The following is a 20,447-nucleotide window of genomic DNA, read 5'->3' on the forward strand; positions in this document are numbered from 1 at the left end:
AAAAAAGGAAATGGGAAACTCCTGGGGAGGGAAGGGCAACGCTTGTCCTAAAGGATCAGAGTAGAGGAATTGGAGGGCAAATGTAATTAACCAATCATGGACTATTCTAGACATTGTCTCTCAAGTTTACATTCCAATTTTTGAAATAAAAATGTCAAAGCTATTCTGCCTTGTCACCTATTTCTTTATCTTCTAGTTTCCATCACTGATTTTATGATGGAAAAAGATCTGTTGAGAAAATTAAGAGAAAACGTGAAGGGTCTCCAAAAAGAGGTAAGAGAAAATATTTGTTCATAGGCTGTCACAATAAATGTGATGGAATCAGTGGTGGGATTCAGCCTGCCCGCGCCTATTCGGGAGAACCGGTTGTTAACTTTCTAAGCAGTTCGGAGAACCAGTTGTTGGAAGAAATCTTATTTTGTTTTTTTCCGCTTTACAGGGCTAATCCCGTAAGGAAGGCAGGAAGGAAACATTCTGCTGTTGTTTCTAGCCTAATCGTTATTGCTCTGCTTACAGAAACTGCCTCTCCGGTTAACCCTTATTACATTGTAACAGCTAAGGCGAAGCCCCCAGCAACATGAGTGACATTGAGTTGGCCACGCCCACCTAGACACATGACCACCAAGCCCTGCCTACCCAGCTGGTCATTAGGACAGAGAACCGGTTGTTCAATTGTTTGAATCCCACCACTGGATGGAATGTATAAAAATTTAAAAAAGACAGGCAAGCAGATTAGGTAGTTCGAGACAGACAGAAAGAATATTAATTGTGGTTTCTGTTATGCCACAGTTAAGGCATCAACCTGCAAACTCAAAGACCGACATTTCTTGCCCCATTTTAGAAACAAAGCCAAGTGGGTCACCCTGAGCCAGTCAGCTTCTCTTAGCCCTAGGAAGAAAGCAACACCAAATCACTTCTGAAAAACCTTGCTAAGAAAACTGCAGGGACTCATCCAGCCATTCCCTGAGAATCATTAAAAACTTTGGGTCTTTGGCCATTGCAGGAGGAACGATCGAGACTTCCTCTTCTGTCATCTACCACCGAAGAACGGAGACGTGCTGAGGTATATAATGTATCCTTGTATCTCACCTTAGAATATATTTATGAGAAAAATAAAAACAAATAGCAGTTAGACTTATATACCGCTTCATAGGCCTTTCAGGCCTCTCTAAGCAGTTTACAGAGAGTCAGCATATTGCCCCCACAATCTGGGTCCTCATTTTACCCACCTCAGAAGGATGGAAGGCTGAGTCAACCCTGAGCCGGTGAGATTTGAACCGCTGAACTGCAGTACTGCTGAACTAGCAGTACTGCACTCTACCCACTGCGCCACCTCGGCTCTTAATTGGTAATTGTGAATAATGCATGTGCAGCATATTTTATAGAGTATATGTGTTCGCTTTATATTTCTACTATATGGATGAAATCCATACGCACACACATCTATTCAATACAAACTACTTTATTTGAAACTTCTATTCAAGAATGGCAATTGTCAGAGTTCATGCTCATTCTTGGTTGGCTCCTTCTTTGCTACATTAGCTAGTTTCTTTGGCCACATACAACACCAATGGCAGTGAAATAAAATGTAGATGATTCAGATTTTGTTTGAACCACCGTGTTTTGCGTTTCCTAAAGAAATGAACTAACACTAAATTGTTCTTTTTCTATCCCAGTGTGAATAACCTTTATTGCCTGTATTGAACATCTACAGCAATAAATTGGGAGTTGCACATTTGTGCTCATCTTGACATGCATGATTTTAATATGCACAAATATGCTTGTCTACACCCCAGACGTTTTTTTCCTAAAGAGGATATTTCAACGAATATCTTCTTTACACTGACATGAGACAATTTATCGAAAACAAATTCATGTAATTCTTCTCATGACCATGAAATGAAGGAAATTATCAAGCAAGCGCTTAAAATTCATTTTGTTTTTCATTCTTCACAGAACTGCCAGGTTTCCCGGAGTCCAGAAAAGCACATGGACCAGAACATCAGTTTAAAGATGCGTTCCCATCAGGTAAGCAGCCTAGCATGTGAGGAATCTGTTGAGAGTCCAGTACCGAGAGACAATTCATGTCATAAGAAGAGGTGAAGAAGCCCAATGGGGGTGATGGGGTGGGGGTAGGGGGTAGTGAGTGGGCTGATATGGAAATATATTCCTGACTTGTGATGCATTTTTACTTCTCTAGATTGTTCAGACAAAAACAGAAAAACTGGAAGGAGATCTGAAGAGAACAAGGGACCAGAGTTATATGTAAGTCTTTGCATAGTTCATCACATCTTTTTATAAGCCTATTCAGTTCACACTTTCAATACAACATTCATCATTTGTCCATTGGCAATGGGACTGGCCATTTTATGAAACAAGTGATGGAAAATTATATTCTAGTAAAGCTTGGGGGAAAAAGGGTGGAATGTGTTGTAATTGTATCAAAAGGTTTATAATTCAAGTACAAAAAAAAAACTCCAAGGGCCTAATTTCTCTCTGGTCTTCATAATTTGCAGAAAGACAATGGAAATCTCAAAACTTCTGGCAGAAAAAGAGGAGCTCAAAGTCCAAATTCAGAAGCTTATAAAGGAAAACCACCAACTGGACAAAGAAAAAGAGGAGCTCTATGAAGAGTATAAAGAGTATAAAGAAAAGATGAGCAGGTTAAAAATTTAGATAGCCACCCTGACTTTCTCTTCCTTTCTCAGCTATTTCAATTAGTTTTAATTTTAAACAAGTTTTATAATTCAAATAAAAAAACCTAAGGGAGCTAATTACACTTTGCTCTTGATATTTTACAGAAAAATTAGTTCAGAAGAACTTGGGCAGCTGGAGAAACTGAGGCAAGAGAACGAGAGACTCCGCTGCAAGGCTCAGAAAGAAGCTGCAGAGAAAGCAGAGCTCCTACATGAGAATAATGATCTCAAGGAAGAACTTTATAGGTGAGAAATATTTAGATAGCGATTTGACTTTTTCTTTCAAATTCAGATTTATTTATTAGATCCCTTAGGCCATATATACTGGATAAAAGAAATATTCCATTCATGTATGTATGTATGTATGTATGTATGTATGTATGTATGTATGTATGTATGTATGTATAACTGAGTAAGAGAAAAGCAATAGTTATAATGGAATGCAATAATAATTAGTAATTCAAGTAACAAATTAAGAGGGCTAATATCTATCTGGTCCTCATAATTTACAGAAAGATAGCAGTGATGTCAAAACTGACCGTAGAAAGTGAAGAGCTCCGAAACAAAACAGAGATTCTGACGTTCAAAAATATTGAACTTACCGATGAGAAAGAGGAGATCTTCAGAGCATATGAAGAAATACTGTGCAGGTGAGAAATTTTTAGCCACCACAAAATACTTCTTCCAGAATTTCATATTAGGGTCTCCTTATCTTAGAAAGCTTGGAAAAACCTGACATTCTCCTTACTTTAGAAAGAAATTAACAAACTATGTCTCTTATTCTTTTACATATACAAATCTAGGAGTTAGTCTCATGGAATGGGAAGATACATATAGAAGAGACTTTTCAATCTCCATCCCCCGGTGCCCAACAATATTTATATACTTTCAGAGTGAGAGTTTCCTAACATCAAAGCAGTTCCCGTTATTTTAACTAAGAATACTTTGTTGTTGACCAGATTCATAGCTAACATTCTGATTTTTTTTCAGAGAGGAACTACTGAGGATAGGCCACTGCACCTTATTGACAGACAGAGACCAGATGGAAGACAAGACAGAAGCTCAAGAGAAAATGAAGCCTCAGTTGGCGGAATATCAATTGAACCCCAAATGGCTTAAAGCTTCGATAGACAAAATTAAAAAAATCTAAGGAACCCAGGTCAAATATTCTGAGGTGGCTGCAGAAATCTCTCAAACTCCTAAAAGAGGATTCCTCTGAATGGTCAAAACACACCCTGCCAGAATGGCTTAAAGCATCTGCCACCAACCTCCCGGAGGAATGTGCTAAAGCAGCCAGGGAGGATGTGAATGATTGGCTAGAAGCATCAATAAATCATCTCCAGGAAGAAGGGCCAGAAACGTGCAAGTTAGATGTGGAGGGATGGCTAAAAGCATCTATTATAGGCATTCAGCATCTACAAAAGTTCAAGTCAGAGTCTCGTGGAAGCCGGAAAAAAAGGGATGGCTTGCTGAATCAATAGAAAACCTGAAGAAGGGGACTTCCTCTGGTGATGTCACCGTGCTTAGAGTGGAGGGAAGGAAGCTCTCCTAACTTCTAACTCTAACTCCTTTGTTTGGGCTCTTTTTTGAGCACTGTTGATCCTGAAGGAGTCAACAGATTAAAGGGGATACTCTGTAGTTGCTGGGGTGATAAGGCAAATCCCCCCACGGATAGGAGAAACCCCCTAAACGGACAAGGAGATATCCTACAAAAGTTCAAGTCAGAGTCTCGTGAAAGCCAGAAAAAAAAAGGGATGGCTTGAAGAATCAATAGAAAACCTGAAGAGGTAATGTCCTGAAGGATCTGAAGAATATGTTAAAATGACTTTGAGGATCCTTAGATAGCCTGTCCCTTTCTAGAGAACCTAGACCAGTTCCTGAAAAATGTCTTCCACAATCCTTGAAAAACCTGGAAGAGGAAGGTCCTGAAGTATCTAAACAAGATGCCAACAAATGGCTTGAAATAGCTATAAAGAATCTTGTGGAAGAAGGACCTAAAACACCACTCCTAGATACTCAGGAATGCCTTGAAGCCTCTATTAAAAGCATTCAGGATCTACAGAAGTCCAGATGAGAAGGTTTGAAAAATCAATAGAGAACCTCAAGAAGCAATGTTCTGAAGGAACCATGGAAAATATATTTCAATGGCTTCAAGGATCCTTAGAAAGCTTTGCATTTTCTGAAGAACCTATACCACTTCTTGAAAAATGGCTTCAGCAATCCCTGAAAAACTTGGAAAAGGTCCTGCAACATACAAACAAGATGCCAAAAATAGCTTGAAGTATCTGTAAACAGCTTCAAAGAGGAAGGACCGTGAAGCATCCCATGTGGTCCTCAGGAATGGCTTGAAGCATCTATTAAGGGCATCCAGGATCTCAAATAATCTAAGAAATCAAAAACAAGCAGGGGAAAGACGAAGGAGAGAGTGATTTGGGTAGAACTTGCTTGCTCGGAAAGAAACTGAAGTATGGATGGATGGCTTCAAACACCTTTAGCAAGTTCCAGACAGCCTGGTTCTACTACATCCAAAACACATATGCAAGCATAGCTATAAACATCTCTGCAAAAACTCAATCAAGAATCCCCAGAAGAAGCTAAAAACAATCTGGAGGAATTGCTCTAGGAATCCAGAGAAAATGTCCTGAAGAATCCAAGCAGTAGGTGAATGATTAGCTTGAGATAGCCTTAAATGACTTCCATGAGGGAGGGCCTGAAACTCCCCATCCATTCCATCTTGGTATATACTTGTCTCTAATTTCTGCTGCTACTAATGTTACTGCGATCAAGATGACTAAATGAACAAACTGGAAATGTATCAGCAAGTATTTATTCTTTTGGTTTTGCAGAACTTCTTGGGCTTTTTTGGAGTGAGTGATATACTGTTTTACTAATGGACTACTGTATTCCAACGTGAGCTTCATAACCAATGAACCCTTGTCATCAACAATTTTTATTATAGTGGACTTTCATTTGGGTGTTCCACATATCCCAGCTGATTCTACTCTGATAGGAGGTCTTTAGGGTCACCCTGGAGAGGTGGCAAAGAAGCGAGGGATTACTTGATTCCGGGAGATAGGCAGCTCTCCTACTTGATCCCAGGAGCCCTCCCGACCAGTGAAGAGAGACAGCCATTATGACTGGAATCAAGCTGGAGCTGAAGTGGTGTGTGAAGAGAGGATTGGAACTGGGTGAGATGATTTTCAATTTCTTTATTAGAGACCCACCTAAATAAAAAAAGTTTTAAAAGGCTCCAAAGTGCAGAAAGTGGCAAGTTAATACACTAAGAAAAATTATAGATCCAAAAGAGAAATCACATTTTAAAGGAAGAATATGAAGTTTTACAATATAGAAAGACTGAACTGGAATTTTGTTGCTTTTAAAAGTGACTTTGATTTGCCTGCAATATTGTTTGATTGTTGGAAGAAATTGTAAAAAGAATGTTTTTTTTCTTTTTGTTGAACATTGATAATCAGCTTTTAGAGCTCTCCCTCATCTTGGCACCGAAAATTACAGTTGAGACACCATCTACTGGCCAAAGAAGATACTATATTATTATATGGTTGGAAAGAACCTTGAAAAAAAATGAGTTGATATGAAAAAAAGAAAAGAAAAGTCAAGAGTGATAAGAAGAGAAAGAAAGTGAAAGGAAAACAATTTCTGGAAGGCTGTCTTTTTGTTTCCCCTTTTTTATCTACTTGTTTTTTGGTGACAAAAATCCAGTCAGAGTCTTCAGAAAGCCTAAGGAAGAGATGGTTTGAAAAATCAATAGAGAACATCATGAAGCAATGTTCTGAAGAAACCCTGGAAAATATATTTCAATGGCTTCAAGGATCCTTAGAAAGCTCGGCATTTTCTGAAGAACCTATACCACTTCTTGAAAAATGGTTTCAGGAATCCTTGAAAAACTTGGAAAAAGTCCCGAAACATACAAACAAGATGCCAAAAATGGCTTGAAATATCTGTAAACAGCTTCAAAGAGGAAGGACCGTGAAGCATCCCATCTAGGTCCTCAGGAATGGCTTGAAGCATCTATTAAGGGCATCCAGGATCTCAAATAATCTAAGGAATCAAAAAACAAGAATGGGGAAGACGAAGGAGAGAGTGATTTGGGTAGAACTTGCTTGCTCTGAAAGAAACTGAAGGATGGATGGCTTCAAACATCTTTAGCAAGTTCCAGACAGCCTGGTTCTACTGCAACCAAAACAGATATGCAAGTATAGCAACAATCATCTCTGCAAAAACTCAGTCAAGAATCCCCAGAAGAAGCCAAAGACAATTATGGAAGAATGGCTCTAGGAATCCAGAGAAAATGCCCTGAAGAATCCAAGCAAAAGGTGAATGAGTAGCTTGAGAAAGCCTTAAATGACTTCCATGGGGGAGGGCCTGAAACTCCCCATCCATTTCATCTTGGTGAGAAAATGCCCTGAAGAAATTGTGCAATATGAGAAGCAGTAGCATGAGATCTGGGATCAAGTTGACAAAATGAACAAACTGGAAACCTCTCAGCAAGTATTTATTGTTTTGGTTTTTAAGAACTTAATGGGCTTTTTTGGACTGAGTGACATACTGTTTTCTTAATGGACTATGGTATTACCACATGAGCTTCATAATTAACAAACCTTTGTCATCAACAGTTGTGATTATCTAGATGCTGCCTTAAGTTGGGTGGGAGGATAAAAGAAAGAGAGAGGAGGGAAAAAGGAAAAGGAAATAAGGAGAGATTGATATGGAGGAAGGAAAGGAAATAAGGGCCAAAGAACAAGCACAATTTATGCCAAAATGCCAAGAATGGATAGACAATGGTAGAGCACAGAGAAACAAAGCTTTGGAAGTGAAAAGGAATCAACCAAAATCAGGAGGTCTCTTGATTGCAGCATTGCCGGCATAACAATTCATCTTATGGGGAAGGGAAGAGGTGCATTATCAGGAAACCTCTCGAGACTTCCATGCCCATCAGACAGTTACAGACCATGGTCTCGTCCACAGTCTGGGCTATACACTCAGGGCCTTTGAGTATCATCATTACTATAGGGGAGTAACTTATGGGGTTCCCAGCAGCTGGAGGGAGATCATTGGACCTGAAAGTGTGGCAGCATGAATGGATTTCCAGAAAAATTGCAGACTATGGGAATCCTTTCAGCAGTTCCCAAAACGCTGCACAGCCATTTGCACTACTCAGGTGATCCTGAGGATCAGGCAAACATCCAAGTGGTCTCAACAACTCTCTAAAAGAATGCAAATGACCAGCTGTCTGCAAGGAATATCAATCCTCTCCTTCCCACCACCCAATCAGAGCTGAAGAAGCTTCTTGAATGAAGAGGGAAACATCTTCTAAGACTTGATTGGTTCTTCTATTTAATTTGCCTTCTGCAGGTACTTAATAAAGCCTGAAATCTCCTCATTAACTGGTGTGTTCATTGTGTTTGGATACTCAAGGAACCATTTTTTCAGCCCCTGGGCTGTTGCCTGATACTTGGCGAAAAACACACAGAGAGACAGACACATAAACACATCTGATTTATCATATGAAATGTATTTTCTTTCAATAACAAAGTAAATTTACAATCAAAAGAGGATCTCTGGTAAAACAGTCTCTCACCAGAAATCAACTGGATCCATAAGGTATCTGGGGTGGACCACCAGAATGTGTCTGACCTTGCGTGGGCATCCCAAAGCAGGCTGCAGCACTACCAAACCATCAACTCACACTATGGCATATGCCAAGGATAGGAAGCTTTGCCTGTTTTTCTGCCCAGTGACCTCCCTGTCTGAGGAAAGATGCTGGAGAGGAGCACAAGCCCCTTGCCACTTGGTCTGTGAAGGAAGAACCCAAGCTCTGCTCTCCCCATGTGAAACGGAGTGCATCGTCTCCATGCCAGGAGCAGCCTTCCTCCCAAGACATTTTTCTAGAAACCAGAGTTCTGGGCTGGCTTGCTAATTCCACAGAAAAGACAGCTAGTATTTGAGCCCCAGGAAAGAAAGCCTTCAGTTCCTTTCATTCTAGGTTAAGCTGAAAGAAAAGAGCTCACAAAGGGCCACATAATACTGTACTACACCCACTCCTGCCAAATGATCTCACCTAATGGTTTCATCTACTGTTGGGATTAAAAAGGAGCAGCAACAAACTCTAGATACTCAGACCATGCTATTGATATGCTTGCCCAGTACTTGGAGGCTTTGAATTTCACCATAGGGAGGAACGGGGTCCACCCACCTCAATCCTGGCTCTCAGTGGGATACGCGCTCCTCAAGAGACAGCCGCTAGGCAGTTTGGGTTTTCTCTGGACTCACAACTATTGTTCCAGGAGCGGCTGGTAACTGCCTTTGCACAGAGCTATCTCCTGCAGCCATTCTTGGACACAGTCTGTCACAAATTGGTCCTTTCACAGTTGGAGTCATGCAACGGGCTGTACAGCTAGTCATGTTGTGGAAACTTTCTGGTTTTTTCTTAGGCACAATACAAAGTCCTGGACATCACTTTTCAAGGCACAAATACAGAGATCCGGGATATGTGCCTCTCTCTGAGGGTACATGCCCATCTGACCATGTCAGATAGGGTGGGTCCCTCTTGGCCCCCTCGCTTAGATGTTGTCACCCAGTGAAACCTAGTTAGCGCATCTTTCCCATAGCTGCCCTGCCCTGTGAAAGAGGATTATGAGATCCAGCAACCTATCTCCATCCCCTTACTGGGTAGTAAGGAGACCGCAAACAGCTGGTTCTTTCCCCAGACATGGGGTAGGTTGAGACTACAGTCCAGAAGGTGTGGTGGTAGAGGGTGGGAAATGGTTTTGCAGGTACCATACGGTGTACAGTTTGTAGTTACTATCGTTTTGTTGGTTTTTATATTTTATTGTTATGCACTGACCCATCAGGCATATTGTATATAAGATCTGTGTCCACATCAATCTCTTAAAGTGAATGAGTTCAGATTCTGAGTTCTTTTGGTCTCTGGTATGGTTCCCTGGGTTTGTTTGCTTGGATCTGCAGGGGAAGAATTTCTGTGGTTTTAAAGACTGATTCTAAAACAGCAAAAAACTCTGACCGATTAGCATTGTGTATGTTAGAGTTGAGGCCTTTCTGGCATATTGTGCTTCCCAGTAGAGAATGGTCAGCTGGATGTGTTGGCTGTTCATTTGGGCTCATTTGCCTTTGTTTGTGGAGTTTAGCTTGAGTAGTTTGATTTGGAAGTTTGTTTTCCTTTTTTCGGCTTAGAGATGGAGTCATGATAGTGTCAACATTTTTGGGTTTGTTCCAGTTGCTCCTTGAGGTTGATTACGGTGCATCACCATAAAACACAAATCAACTAAGTAGCTTAAGAAGACTAAACCAGAGGCCATCTACAACATGTGGAATAAGGGCTGCTATGTAGGATAGAGAGACAGACTGCATCCATAAACACCAACTGGCAGTCAAAAGACACATACACACAAAAACCCCTTAATCTTATAACACATACACAGACTCAACTATAGTTTCAATTGGGAAACTGACCATCCTAGACCAAGCCAAATCCAAAAAGAGAGATTAACACAGTGGGAAGGGACTTTGTAGGTCCTCTAGTTCAACTCCTCCCCCCCCCACACACACAAGCAGGAGACTCTACTCAGATGACAGTTGAGTCCCTTCTTGAAAGCTTCCAGTGATGAAGCTTCCACAACATCTTAAGGCAAGCTATTCCATTGGTTGATTGCTCTCACTGTCAGAAAATGTCTCCTTATTTCCAGGTTGAATCTCTCCTTGTTCAGTTTCCATCCATTATTTGTCATCTGGCCTTCAGGTGCTTTGGAAAACAGCTTGACCCCCTTGTCTCTGGGGCAGCCCCTCAAATATTGGAACATTGCTATCATGTCTCCCCTGGTCCTTCTCTTCACTAGACATTGAGCCATCCAGCAATGGACACATAGAGATAAATCACATTTACACATCATTCAAAAGAGACAATAAAAAGGCTAAGAAGGAAACAAAAAGACTAGAATGAATCCTCTCCAGTAGTCTATACCCTTTTAAGCAGGGATTAACACCAAAGAACCAAACCAAAAAGAATATCCTAACCAAGGAGAAAATCATACCTCCAATACTGACATGGCAAATTACAAGTAGTCCTCAATTTATGGCCATAATTCAGACTAGAATTTCTACTGTTAAGGAAGGCAGTTGTTAGGTGATTCAAACCCAATTTTATGACTTTTTTTTGTCATGGTTCTTAAGTGACAATGGTAGACCAAAGACAAAAAGGGATGACCAAGATTGTATATGACATACACCTAACCTAGAGAGCAGCTCACTGAATTAAAGAGATCCTTGGGAACTAGGAATTATGCCAGTGAGAGCTGGATGATTCAGGAAGATAACCATCAAAGTTAAAGAGTCCTCAATGATAGCCTATCAAGAAATCTCAAGCCAATGGAATATGTTCGAGGACTGACAATAGCATATTTGGCAAGGAAAAAAAAAGAAAGAAAAACAAGAACTATTAGAGGAAGAACTTTAAAAATTGGAAGCGGATCTGCAAAAAGATCTATAAAAAACCATCATAAAGGGAAAGAGAGATTAGAGAAAACATAAACTTAATTTGAAGTTTTGAAGAAGAAATGGTTCAGAAAATTTAAATAGCTAAATTTTTTTTTACAACGCAAACAAGTGTGGTTAGCCCACAAACTAAAAAAAGAAAAAGAGAAGAGAATAATGCATTAATTACAAGATGAAAAGGGGAACATACAACACTGGAGGGAAGAAAAAGAAATATAATACAAAATTTCTTTTAATATTATACAACCATGAAAACATACCCACAAAATAACATTGAACAATACTTAAATAACATGAATTTTTTTAAAAAATTGGGGAGACCAAAAGAGAAATGTTAAATGGAAAAATTACAATGATGGAATTATCACAGGCAGTGAAGATCCCAAAAAAATAACAAGACACCGAGCCCAGATGGAATACCTGTTGAATTCTATAAGAACTTACAGGAACTAATAGAAACAGTAATCCTGGATTTGTATAATGAAGCACTTACAGAGACTAAATTACCAAAAACATGGACGGAAGCATACATAGCACTTATACCCAAAGAAGATTCGGACCATCAAGAAATAAAAAAAATTACAGACCCATTTCATTATTGAATACAGACTAAAAAATGTTTACATCTGTAATTGTGGAATGATTTTTTAAAAATACTAAATGAAACTATTCACGCAGATCAAAATGGATTTCTACCGAAACGACAATTGAAAAATAATGAGAATAATTATAAACACACTAGAATATTATGAAGCAGAGCCCAGGAAACAAGTTGCACTGATTTTTTTGGATGTCCAAATGACCTTTGACAACTTGAATTGGCAATTCATTACTACACAATTAAAAAACAGGCAATTTGGAAGGAAATTTATGAAGATGGTAGAATCAATATATTCAATTCAAATGGCAAAAGTACTAATAATGCAGATGTTACAGAGAAATATAATATTTTGAAAGGCTTAAGACAAGGATGCCCCCTATCACCCTTATTATTTATTTTAACGTTAGAAGGGCAACTAACGGAAATTAAACAGGGACAAGAAATAAAAGGATTAAAAATTGAAAAAGAAGAATATAAAGTCCAGGCGTTGCAGATGATTTAGTATTCATTTTTGAAGAACCATTAGAAATGGGGTCCAAATTAATAGGAAAATATAGAGGAATTCGGCAAAGTGGCAGGACTTAAAATCAGCAAGAGCAAAACAAAGATCATACCCAAAAAATCTTACTAAAAAAACAAGGAAGAGAATCGGAAGAAATAATGGGCATGCAGATAGCAAAAAAAAAAAAAAAAAAAAAAAGTGAAATATTTAGGAATTTGGTTAACAGGAAAATGTCCAACAATCAAAGAAGACAACTATAATAAGACTATGCAATGAATAAAAAAAGATTTGGAAAATTGGAAAAAACTGCAACTTTCACTTACAGGAAGATTAGCTGCAGTTAAAATAAATAATAAAATAATGTTTCAATGGTGTTCCAGCCCAAGCTCCAGTATCACATCATAGTGGACAGCCATTGGTTGATTTGTGCACTAGAGGGGATTGGAGGGTGTGTATGGTATAGAAGAACCTCTGGTCATGACCATAATTCGTTCCATAATTTTGGTTGCAACCTGATTAGGTCATGACCCAAACCTAACCAAAATTAAAGCAAAATTAATGCAACGGCCACATGAGGACATTGTTGCTCGGTGCTTACAAAAAAATGGCCTGGAAGAGGAAATTGGCAGTGGGCATAGTTGATCACCACCCAAGTATGTGTTCGTGACCAGATTCAAAACTTTTGTGAATTTCTTGGTCAGAACCCGATTTGATCATGATCAGAAGTGTTCATGACCAGAGGTTCTACTGTATCTGCCATGACATTGAAACCTCTAGGTCTTTTGAAAAAGGAGGACATGATGTTTGGGCTTGGTTTGCCAGAACGTATCTCCATGACAACAGGTTTGTGACTTCAGACTGACATTTTGCTGTTATAAGTACCTGCAAGCCCAGCTGAATTGTTGAATTGGGACGGATCCTCGGTTTCTGCTAACTCTTTCAGAATTTCTACCAATCCTTCCTGAAACTGGATGTTCGGGGTGAATTTCATTCTACAAAGCATGTTTTCCAAAGATGAGCATACAACAGTCAGTCCAAAGCTTAAGAGCAGAGTCAGGGTTGTCAGCCAGTCCAAGGATCGAAGGTTCAAATGTGAAATTAATACACAGGGATCACATTTGAGCTAACCCTCCTTTCCTGCTAAGAGCAGAGAGGGAGCCAAGTCTGTTCTGTAGGCCATCACTCCTCAGAATGTTGTTGCAGCAAACTGCCACTGTCTGATTCTTTACTCTGTTGTTAGGCAACTAACCGAATGGAACTTTCCATATGTTCTCCTCTCTCCTTTCATGGGCCATGACTGGTCAATGCTTCAGGAGCCAAAATAAAACAGCCAAAGGGACAAAGCACAACCTAATCTTGCCCCCTTCTGGATATAACATGGTTTAGTTAGATCACCATTGATCATAATTTGAACCTTCTGAGATGTACATATTGACTTAATTCCTTGAATAAAATTGTTGTCAAAGTGCATAATTTCCAGAACTTTAAATAAAAAAGACCAATTCCATTCAAAAGCTTTCTCTGCAAAACATGCCTTGTTTTTTATGTTGTAAATATCCTAAGGCATCCAATAAAGTTTTCTGTGATTAACAGAACAATAGAGCTGGAAGAGACATTGGATGACTTCTACTCCAACCCACCCTGCTCAAGAAGAAGACCTGACACCATAACTGGCTGTCCAAGCTCTTCTTAAAAACCACCAGTGATGGTGCAGCCATGACTTCTGGAGACAAGGCGTTCCACTGATTAATTGATTTTGAATTTCTGAAATAGGCTGAATTCAGATCCCCCATCAAATTCAAAACCACTAAAACCATTTCTGGGTAGGACTCTCAGCCAAGAAGCAGATGGGACCACCACATATATGAGGAACCACTGGGAATTTAGGGTAAAGGTTTGCCATTCACCTTTGCTATTAGAACTATGATATCCTTATATTGGTGGCATGAGGGCACCCCTTGTCCCCCTTCATATTCAAAGATGCCCAGTTCTTGTGAGCCATGTGAGGTTCACCCCTAGCACCTATCCACAGCTAAATAAAACATTAAGTCTGTGTCATGAAACACTGATTGTGATGATTTTGACTGCTAAAAGAGACCGTAAAATAGGCTAAGAAGGAAACAAAAAGACTAGAATGAATCCTCTCCAGTAGTCTACACCCTTATAAACAAGGATTAATACCAAACAACCAAACAGAAAAGAATATCCTAAGCAAGGAGAAAATTATACCCGCAACCCTGACATGGCAAATTACAAGTAGCCCTCAATTTATTACCATAATTCAGACTAGAATTTCTACTGTTCAGAAAGGCAGTTGTTAGGTGATTCAAACCCAATTTTATGATTTTTTTTTGCCATGGTTCGTAATTGATAACAATGTTGTTAACAAGTGAATATTGCTTCCCCCATTGACTTTGCTTGTTAGAAGCTGGAAGAATAAGTTGCAAATGGAGATCATATGACCTGGCGAACTCCAACCACTAAAAATACATGCCTATTGCCAAGCACCCAAATTTTGATCACACGACCATGGGAATCATGCAAGGTTGTCAGTGTATTGATTATAAATCACTTTTCCCTGTGCTGTTGTAACTTTGAATGGTCATTAAACAAATGGTTATAAGTCAAGAACTAGCTATACTGTATATGAATAGGGATCAAACCCTCATACTAATGGTGGTGATGCAGTGACATGCAGTGAGCTTTATGGCTGGTGAGGCAGCAATCGTTTTAGACTTGTGGACTTCAACTCCCAGAATTCCACAGCCAGGCATGCTCAATTCCGATTTAAAGCGACAGCATTTTTCCCCCTTGCAAAATAAGTTTTCCCATTCTTTTTCTTCTCCCTCCCCCCCTTCCTCCCTCTCTCCCTCACTCCCCCCTCTCTCAAACAGACACATGCACACAGAGAACTTGGATCCCTCTCTCACTCACTCACTCTCAAACAAACACAAACACAGAAGTTGGATTGGATATATTTTCCAAAGGCTTGAAAGCAGCTCCTCTGCCATACCCCCCCCCCATTCCCCTTCTGCCTTCCAATCAGAGCCTTTGATTGCAGGTGAATCATGTTGCCTTTTCAAACTTGTAATCAGTGAAGCTGGGCTTATATATTTTATCCAGCTGTGTGTATGTGTGTGTGTGTGTTTGAAAAGGCAACGTGGTTTTGTATGCAATCAAACTTTTTGAATTCCTCCCCCCTCCCCACACACAGACCTTTTCCAGATCTTTCAGAGAGGATTTCAACTCTGCTTCTCCCTGCCCTGCCCTGCCCTCCCCTCATGAAAGGCCAGAGCTCTGTCAGACTGAGCTAGTTGCTCCCAGAGAACTCTAAAAAGCCTCTAAAAATGCCCTTTACAGGAGGCGAGAGAATACATGCCTCATTTGCATAAGGAATTTTTTGCTTGTTAACCCTTGGTTATCTCTTAAAAGGCAAAAAATTGCTTATGCACAGGAGGCCTCTAGTTCTCTGGCCTCCTCCTAACACAAAGCACTGTTCCAAGTCACTGTGAATCTGGCAGCAACTACTTTAATTATTTTTTAATTATTTTTAAAAAAATCTTTAAAATTCTTTTTCTTTTCCTCATGACTGGTGAGGCCACGCCTCCCTTGCCTCTAGTGACTGCATGTCCCTGATTACTGGTATTATCATATTTTGATTAAGATATCATTTTGAGCTTCTGATTTATTCAGATAGGGATTACCATCATAGGGACATAATGGTTAGATTCTTCTTTAAGGACAAATTAGGAGAATAAGATTACAGAGCTCTCTTATATTGTGGTATTATATACAAAATCTAACTAAATTTTGGGAAACCAAGGAAGTTGCAGGCCACTGGAAAGTGGAATGCCCAATGAAAGACAGGACATTCATGTATTCCTCTTGGCCATTTTGTAATTTTATAAGTGCAAAAACTACATAAATCAAGTTAGGAACATATGCTATTAATTTTAAGAATTTTATTTGTATTTATTTATGATTAAGAAGTGCACATGTGATATACCTGCAGCATCATGCAAAGGGCTTTGGTCTGGAATAATTTAATTGCTACAGAGACAAAGTTGTTTCTTCACCCACTAGCTAATTTATTAATTTGCTAGATACTTTTTGAGCTTTCAAAGCTAACACTATTTGATTACCTCAGCGTGTAGAAGATTAAAAGCCAATAACTATCAATTTAAATAATTTCACCTGCTCTGTCATTAGCTGTCTGCTTTAGAGATTATCAGGGTGTCTTTTGGAAAAGACCAAAACTTTTGTTTTTCCATAAATTATTTCAAGGCATACTTTAGAAGTGGTGTGATTCAACTGATTCGCACCAGTTCAAGCGAACCAGTTGTTAAATTACACCACCACCCCCGGCTATCAAAGTGGATCCTGGGTGCTGCACTGCAATGGAGAATTGGGAAATGGAGCAGCCAGCATGAGGGAAGGTGGAGGCCACTTTCCCTCTTCCTTCCCTCATGCTGACTGCTCCACTTCTCATTTCTCCATTGTAGCACAACACAGTGCCCAGGATCCACTTTGATGGTGAATATGTGGGTAATTTAATAACTGGTTCACCCAGGGTCAGAATAGCAATAGCAGTTAGACTATCGCTTCATAGGGCTTTCAGCCCTCTCTAAGCTGTTTACAGAGTCAGCATATTGCCCCCACAGTCTGGGTCCTCATTTTACCCACCTCGGAAGGATGGAAGGCTGAGTTAACCTTGAGCCGGTGAGATTTGAACCGCCGAACTGCAGCTAGCCACCTTGGCCATCATGGGAGGCCCATCCCACATATGTGGCAGAGTTGGAGAATAGAAATGGCCCATGCCTCTCACAACAGGTAACCTGACCCTGGTGATCTGGTTGTTAAATTATTTGAATCCCACCACTGACTACACTTTGAAAGTTTCTTAAGATCTCTGCCATGGAATCACCAGCTTATAACTATGCTTCATCTCATTTGAGACCTGGAGAAGATTATGTCAGTTAATATTCTGGGCAAAACAAATTATTTGGGAAACTTCATTGGTTAATTTAATTGCACATTCCATCCATTCGTTCATCATCCACATGATATACTCCTCAGAAAAAATGAGTATATCAGAATCAGAAACAGTGTGGACTGTCAATATCAGTCCTACTCAGCTTAGAAAAAAATCTTACAACTTAGCAAAGTATGGCATTTGGAATTTTAAGTAGACAGAGCCAAATTCTTTTAGATATACAACTATATCTGAGGCAAAAAAGTGGAAGACCATGAGTTCTGTTCCTGCTTTACCTATGAAAGTCAGTTGGTGATCTTGGGCTGGTCACTTTTTCTTAGCCAATTTCCTTAAAAGGGTTTATGTTGTGATAATTATTACATTATAGTTAAAATGGGTTTCTTGACCCAAAACACCACTTCCTGCTAGAGTGGTCAGGATCAGGTACAACTAAGAAACTTACCAAAAACCAAAATGTTCTCTGCCATTTTCTTTATTTATTTTCAAGTGTTTTATGTCTTTTCCATAAAAAAAAATCAAAATACATACAAATATGGTATACAATATAAAATAATGCATTAATGAATCTATCACAATAATAATCATAGTAATATAAAGTGTAATAATATGCTAGCACTAATAAAAGTGCCCATATGATTTTTTTTCCTCCCTAATTGCAACTTAATAAGACATTTTATGAAGATGTACTGGAATGAACAAACTAGTTATGAACTTGGTATGGTAGGGCCAGACACTGTTTTGAAATTAAGTGGATGCCAGCACCTAAACTATTATTTAAATACTAAAATAAATTTTAAAATACAATAAGATAAAGGGTGAGATATACATTAAATGAGGATCTCTTAGGCAGATTAATTCTTTATAGCAACAAAACTGCTAGAAAATCCCATCTTCAATATAGTTTACCAATGATTATTGAGATGTTATACTATAAATCTCTTATGTTGTATTTTCTAACAGTTTTAAAGAGGGCTTCCTTCACTTCTCTGTTTCTCAAACTGTAGATGATGGGATTGAGTATTGGAGTCAGGACAGTGTAAAACAGAGAAAATATTTTGTGTAGCTCCTTCAGTCTTTCTGTTTCAGGTACAGCATAAACAAGGAATAGTGAAACAAAGAAAAATGAAACTACCATGAGATGAGAAGAACAGGTAGAGAAGGTCTTCTGTTGTGCTGTTTTAGATTTCATTTGCAACACAGTATAGAGTATATAGATGTAGGAGGTCATTGTTAGGAGAAATGTAGTTCCTATACCCATGGATCCTGTAACAAATGTAGCAAGCTTTACTAAGTGTGTATTGCTACAGGAAAGATTTGCCACTGGATACACATCACAAAAGAAATGGTCAATTTCACTAGGTCCACAAAAAGTTAACCCTACAAGAAAAGCAGTTACAATAGTATTGGTCAACAAACCACTCATCCAAGATATGAGGGCTAACTGGAAACAGAGTTTACCGTTCATGACAGATCCATAATGCAGAGGTTTGCAGATTGCTAAATATCGATCATAAGACATCATTGCCAGAAGATAACATTCAGTGGATGCTAAAAAACCAAAGAAGTAGTATTGTGTCATACAGCCATTGACAGATATAGATTTATCCCCAGTTACAAAACTAGCCAGCATTCTGGGCAAGATGGTTGAAATGTAACATGTCTCTAAACAAGACAAATTCACAAGGAAGAAATACATGGGGGTATGAAGATGTTGGTCAACTACAACAAGTAGAACAATAAGTAGGTTTCCCACAACAGCCAAACTGTATATAATGAAAAACAGTGTAAAGAGGGGTATTCCCATTTGGGGAAGATTGAATCCCAATAGAATGAATGTTGTAACATTTGACTGATTTATTTCCATTTTTTCTAATCAATGTCTATAAGGTGATTCTGAAAAGTCATCTGAAGAACTTTAATAATTTCATTTCCCTTTCTCTCTCTCTTTCTCTCTCTCTTTGATGATTAAAGCAAAGTTGACATACATTGACAGAATTGCTGGTTCACATACCTAGACAACAAAAAATGTTGCATTTCTTAACATACTAACCATACCAAAATAGAAAATGTTATATATTAATTTTGTGATGTTGAGGGTAACGAACAATCATCCAATAATATTCAGTGCTTTCTTGGAATGTACATCTGTGGGAAAGTATAAATTTTAGTGGAATTCAACATTCATGGCAAAATGAGCAGCAATAAAGCTTTGGAGCTACCATTTTTTAAATGTCAGATGTAGCCTCAGAAAATTCAAATCCAGAAATGTACACATATTTGGGGTAGTTGTATCTACTCTATCTAAAGATAAAGGTTCCCTTTGCACATATGTATGTACTAGTTGTTCCCAACTCTAGGGAGTAGTGCTCATCTCCATTTCAAAGCTGAAGAGCCAGTGCTGTCCAAAGATGTCTTCATGGTCATGTGGCCTGCATGACTAAATGCCAAAGGCACATGGAACACTGTTACCTTCCCATCAAAGGTGGTCCCTATTTTTCTATGCATTTTTACATCCTTTTAAACTTCTAGGTTGGCAGAAGCTGGGACAAGTAATGGAAGCGTACTCCGTTACACAGCACAAGGGATTCAAACTGCCAAACTGCCAACCTTTCTGATCTATAAGTTCAACATTTTAGTCACTGACCCACCACATCCCTTATCTACTCTATCATACTTTCAAACTATACTTGGGCACATCTAAAAATAAAATTGTATTTAAAAATAACATTGCTTTTTTAATACAAAGTTTAATATAAGTTCCATGTATTAGCAAAATGAATGCAATTATAGTGGGATTTCTTGTTGTTTGAAATATTAGAGAGGATATGAGTCAAGCAGAATAATACCGAGATGCAGTCAGGCATGAATAAGGATTATATTTGAATTGTACCTATATCTCTGCTTTCAGGAAATGCTAATTGCAAATCTCTAAGATATAATTTTAGAGATAAAGCATATGGAATGTTTTCATGGAATGGGATGAAAATAATATGGTTGTTTGAATCACAATAAATCATTTGTAATATTTCCCAATACTTACTTCACAATTGAAAAAGCAGACATTTCTTAACAACTATTAGGACAAACAATGAAATTATATGTCTGAGTGGAAAGCAATGGACCTCT

The 20,447-nt window shown here is 38.8% G+C and overlaps 2 protein-coding genes across 2 annotated transcripts; one reads left to right on the forward strand and one right to left on the reverse strand.

The window, feature by feature from the left end:
• Window positions 1-2,523: 2,523 nt before the first annotated feature.
• LOC148046056 (uncharacterized) lies at window positions 2,524-4,770 on the forward strand. Its single transcript, XM_087714464.1, has 4 exons — window positions 2,524-2,663; window positions 2,802-2,942; window positions 3,209-3,346; window positions 4,557-4,770. Exons 1-4 carry the CDS (start codon window positions 2,524-2,526, stop codon window positions 4,768-4,770), a joined length of 633 nt encoding a protein of 210 aa, XP_087570590.1.
• Window positions 4,771-18,249: 13,479 nt separating this feature from the next.
• LOC106539569 (olfactory receptor 10A7-like) lies at window positions 18,250-19,188 on the reverse strand. Its single transcript, XM_087714465.1, has one exon. The coding sequence runs from the start codon at window positions 19,183-19,185 to the stop codon at window positions 18,250-18,252; it is 936 nt and encodes a 311-aa protein (XP_087570591.1). The 5' UTR covers window positions 19,186-19,188.
• Window positions 19,189-20,447: the final 1,259 nt, after the last annotated feature.

The sequence above is a fragment of the Thamnophis sirtalis genome, unplaced genomic scaffold (assembly GCF_051295495.1).
Source record: "Thamnophis sirtalis isolate CommonGarterSnake01/CBP01778 unplaced genomic scaffold, rThaSir2_p1.2 scaffold_4, whole genome shotgun sequence".
Classification (NCBI taxonomy): Eukaryota; Metazoa; Chordata; class Lepidosauria; order Squamata; family Natricidae; genus Thamnophis; species Thamnophis sirtalis.

Coding starts and splice junctions, on each gene's coding strand:
- LOC148046056 (XM_087714464.1), top strand. CDS start 2,524: ATGGAAATCTCAAAACTTCTGGCAGAAAAAGAGGAGCTCAAAGTCCAA. Junction 2,943..3,208: donor CTCAAGGAAGAACTTTATAG/GTGAGAAATATT, acceptor CATAATTTACAG/AAAGATAGCAGTGATGTCAA. Junction 3,347..4,556: donor TATGAAGAAATACTGTGCAG/GTGAGAAATTTT, acceptor GTCCCTTTCTAG/AGAACCTAGACCAGTTCCTG.
- LOC106539569 (XM_087714465.1), bottom strand. CDS start 19,185: ATGGAAATAAATCAGTCAAATGTTACAACATTCATTCTATTGGGATTC.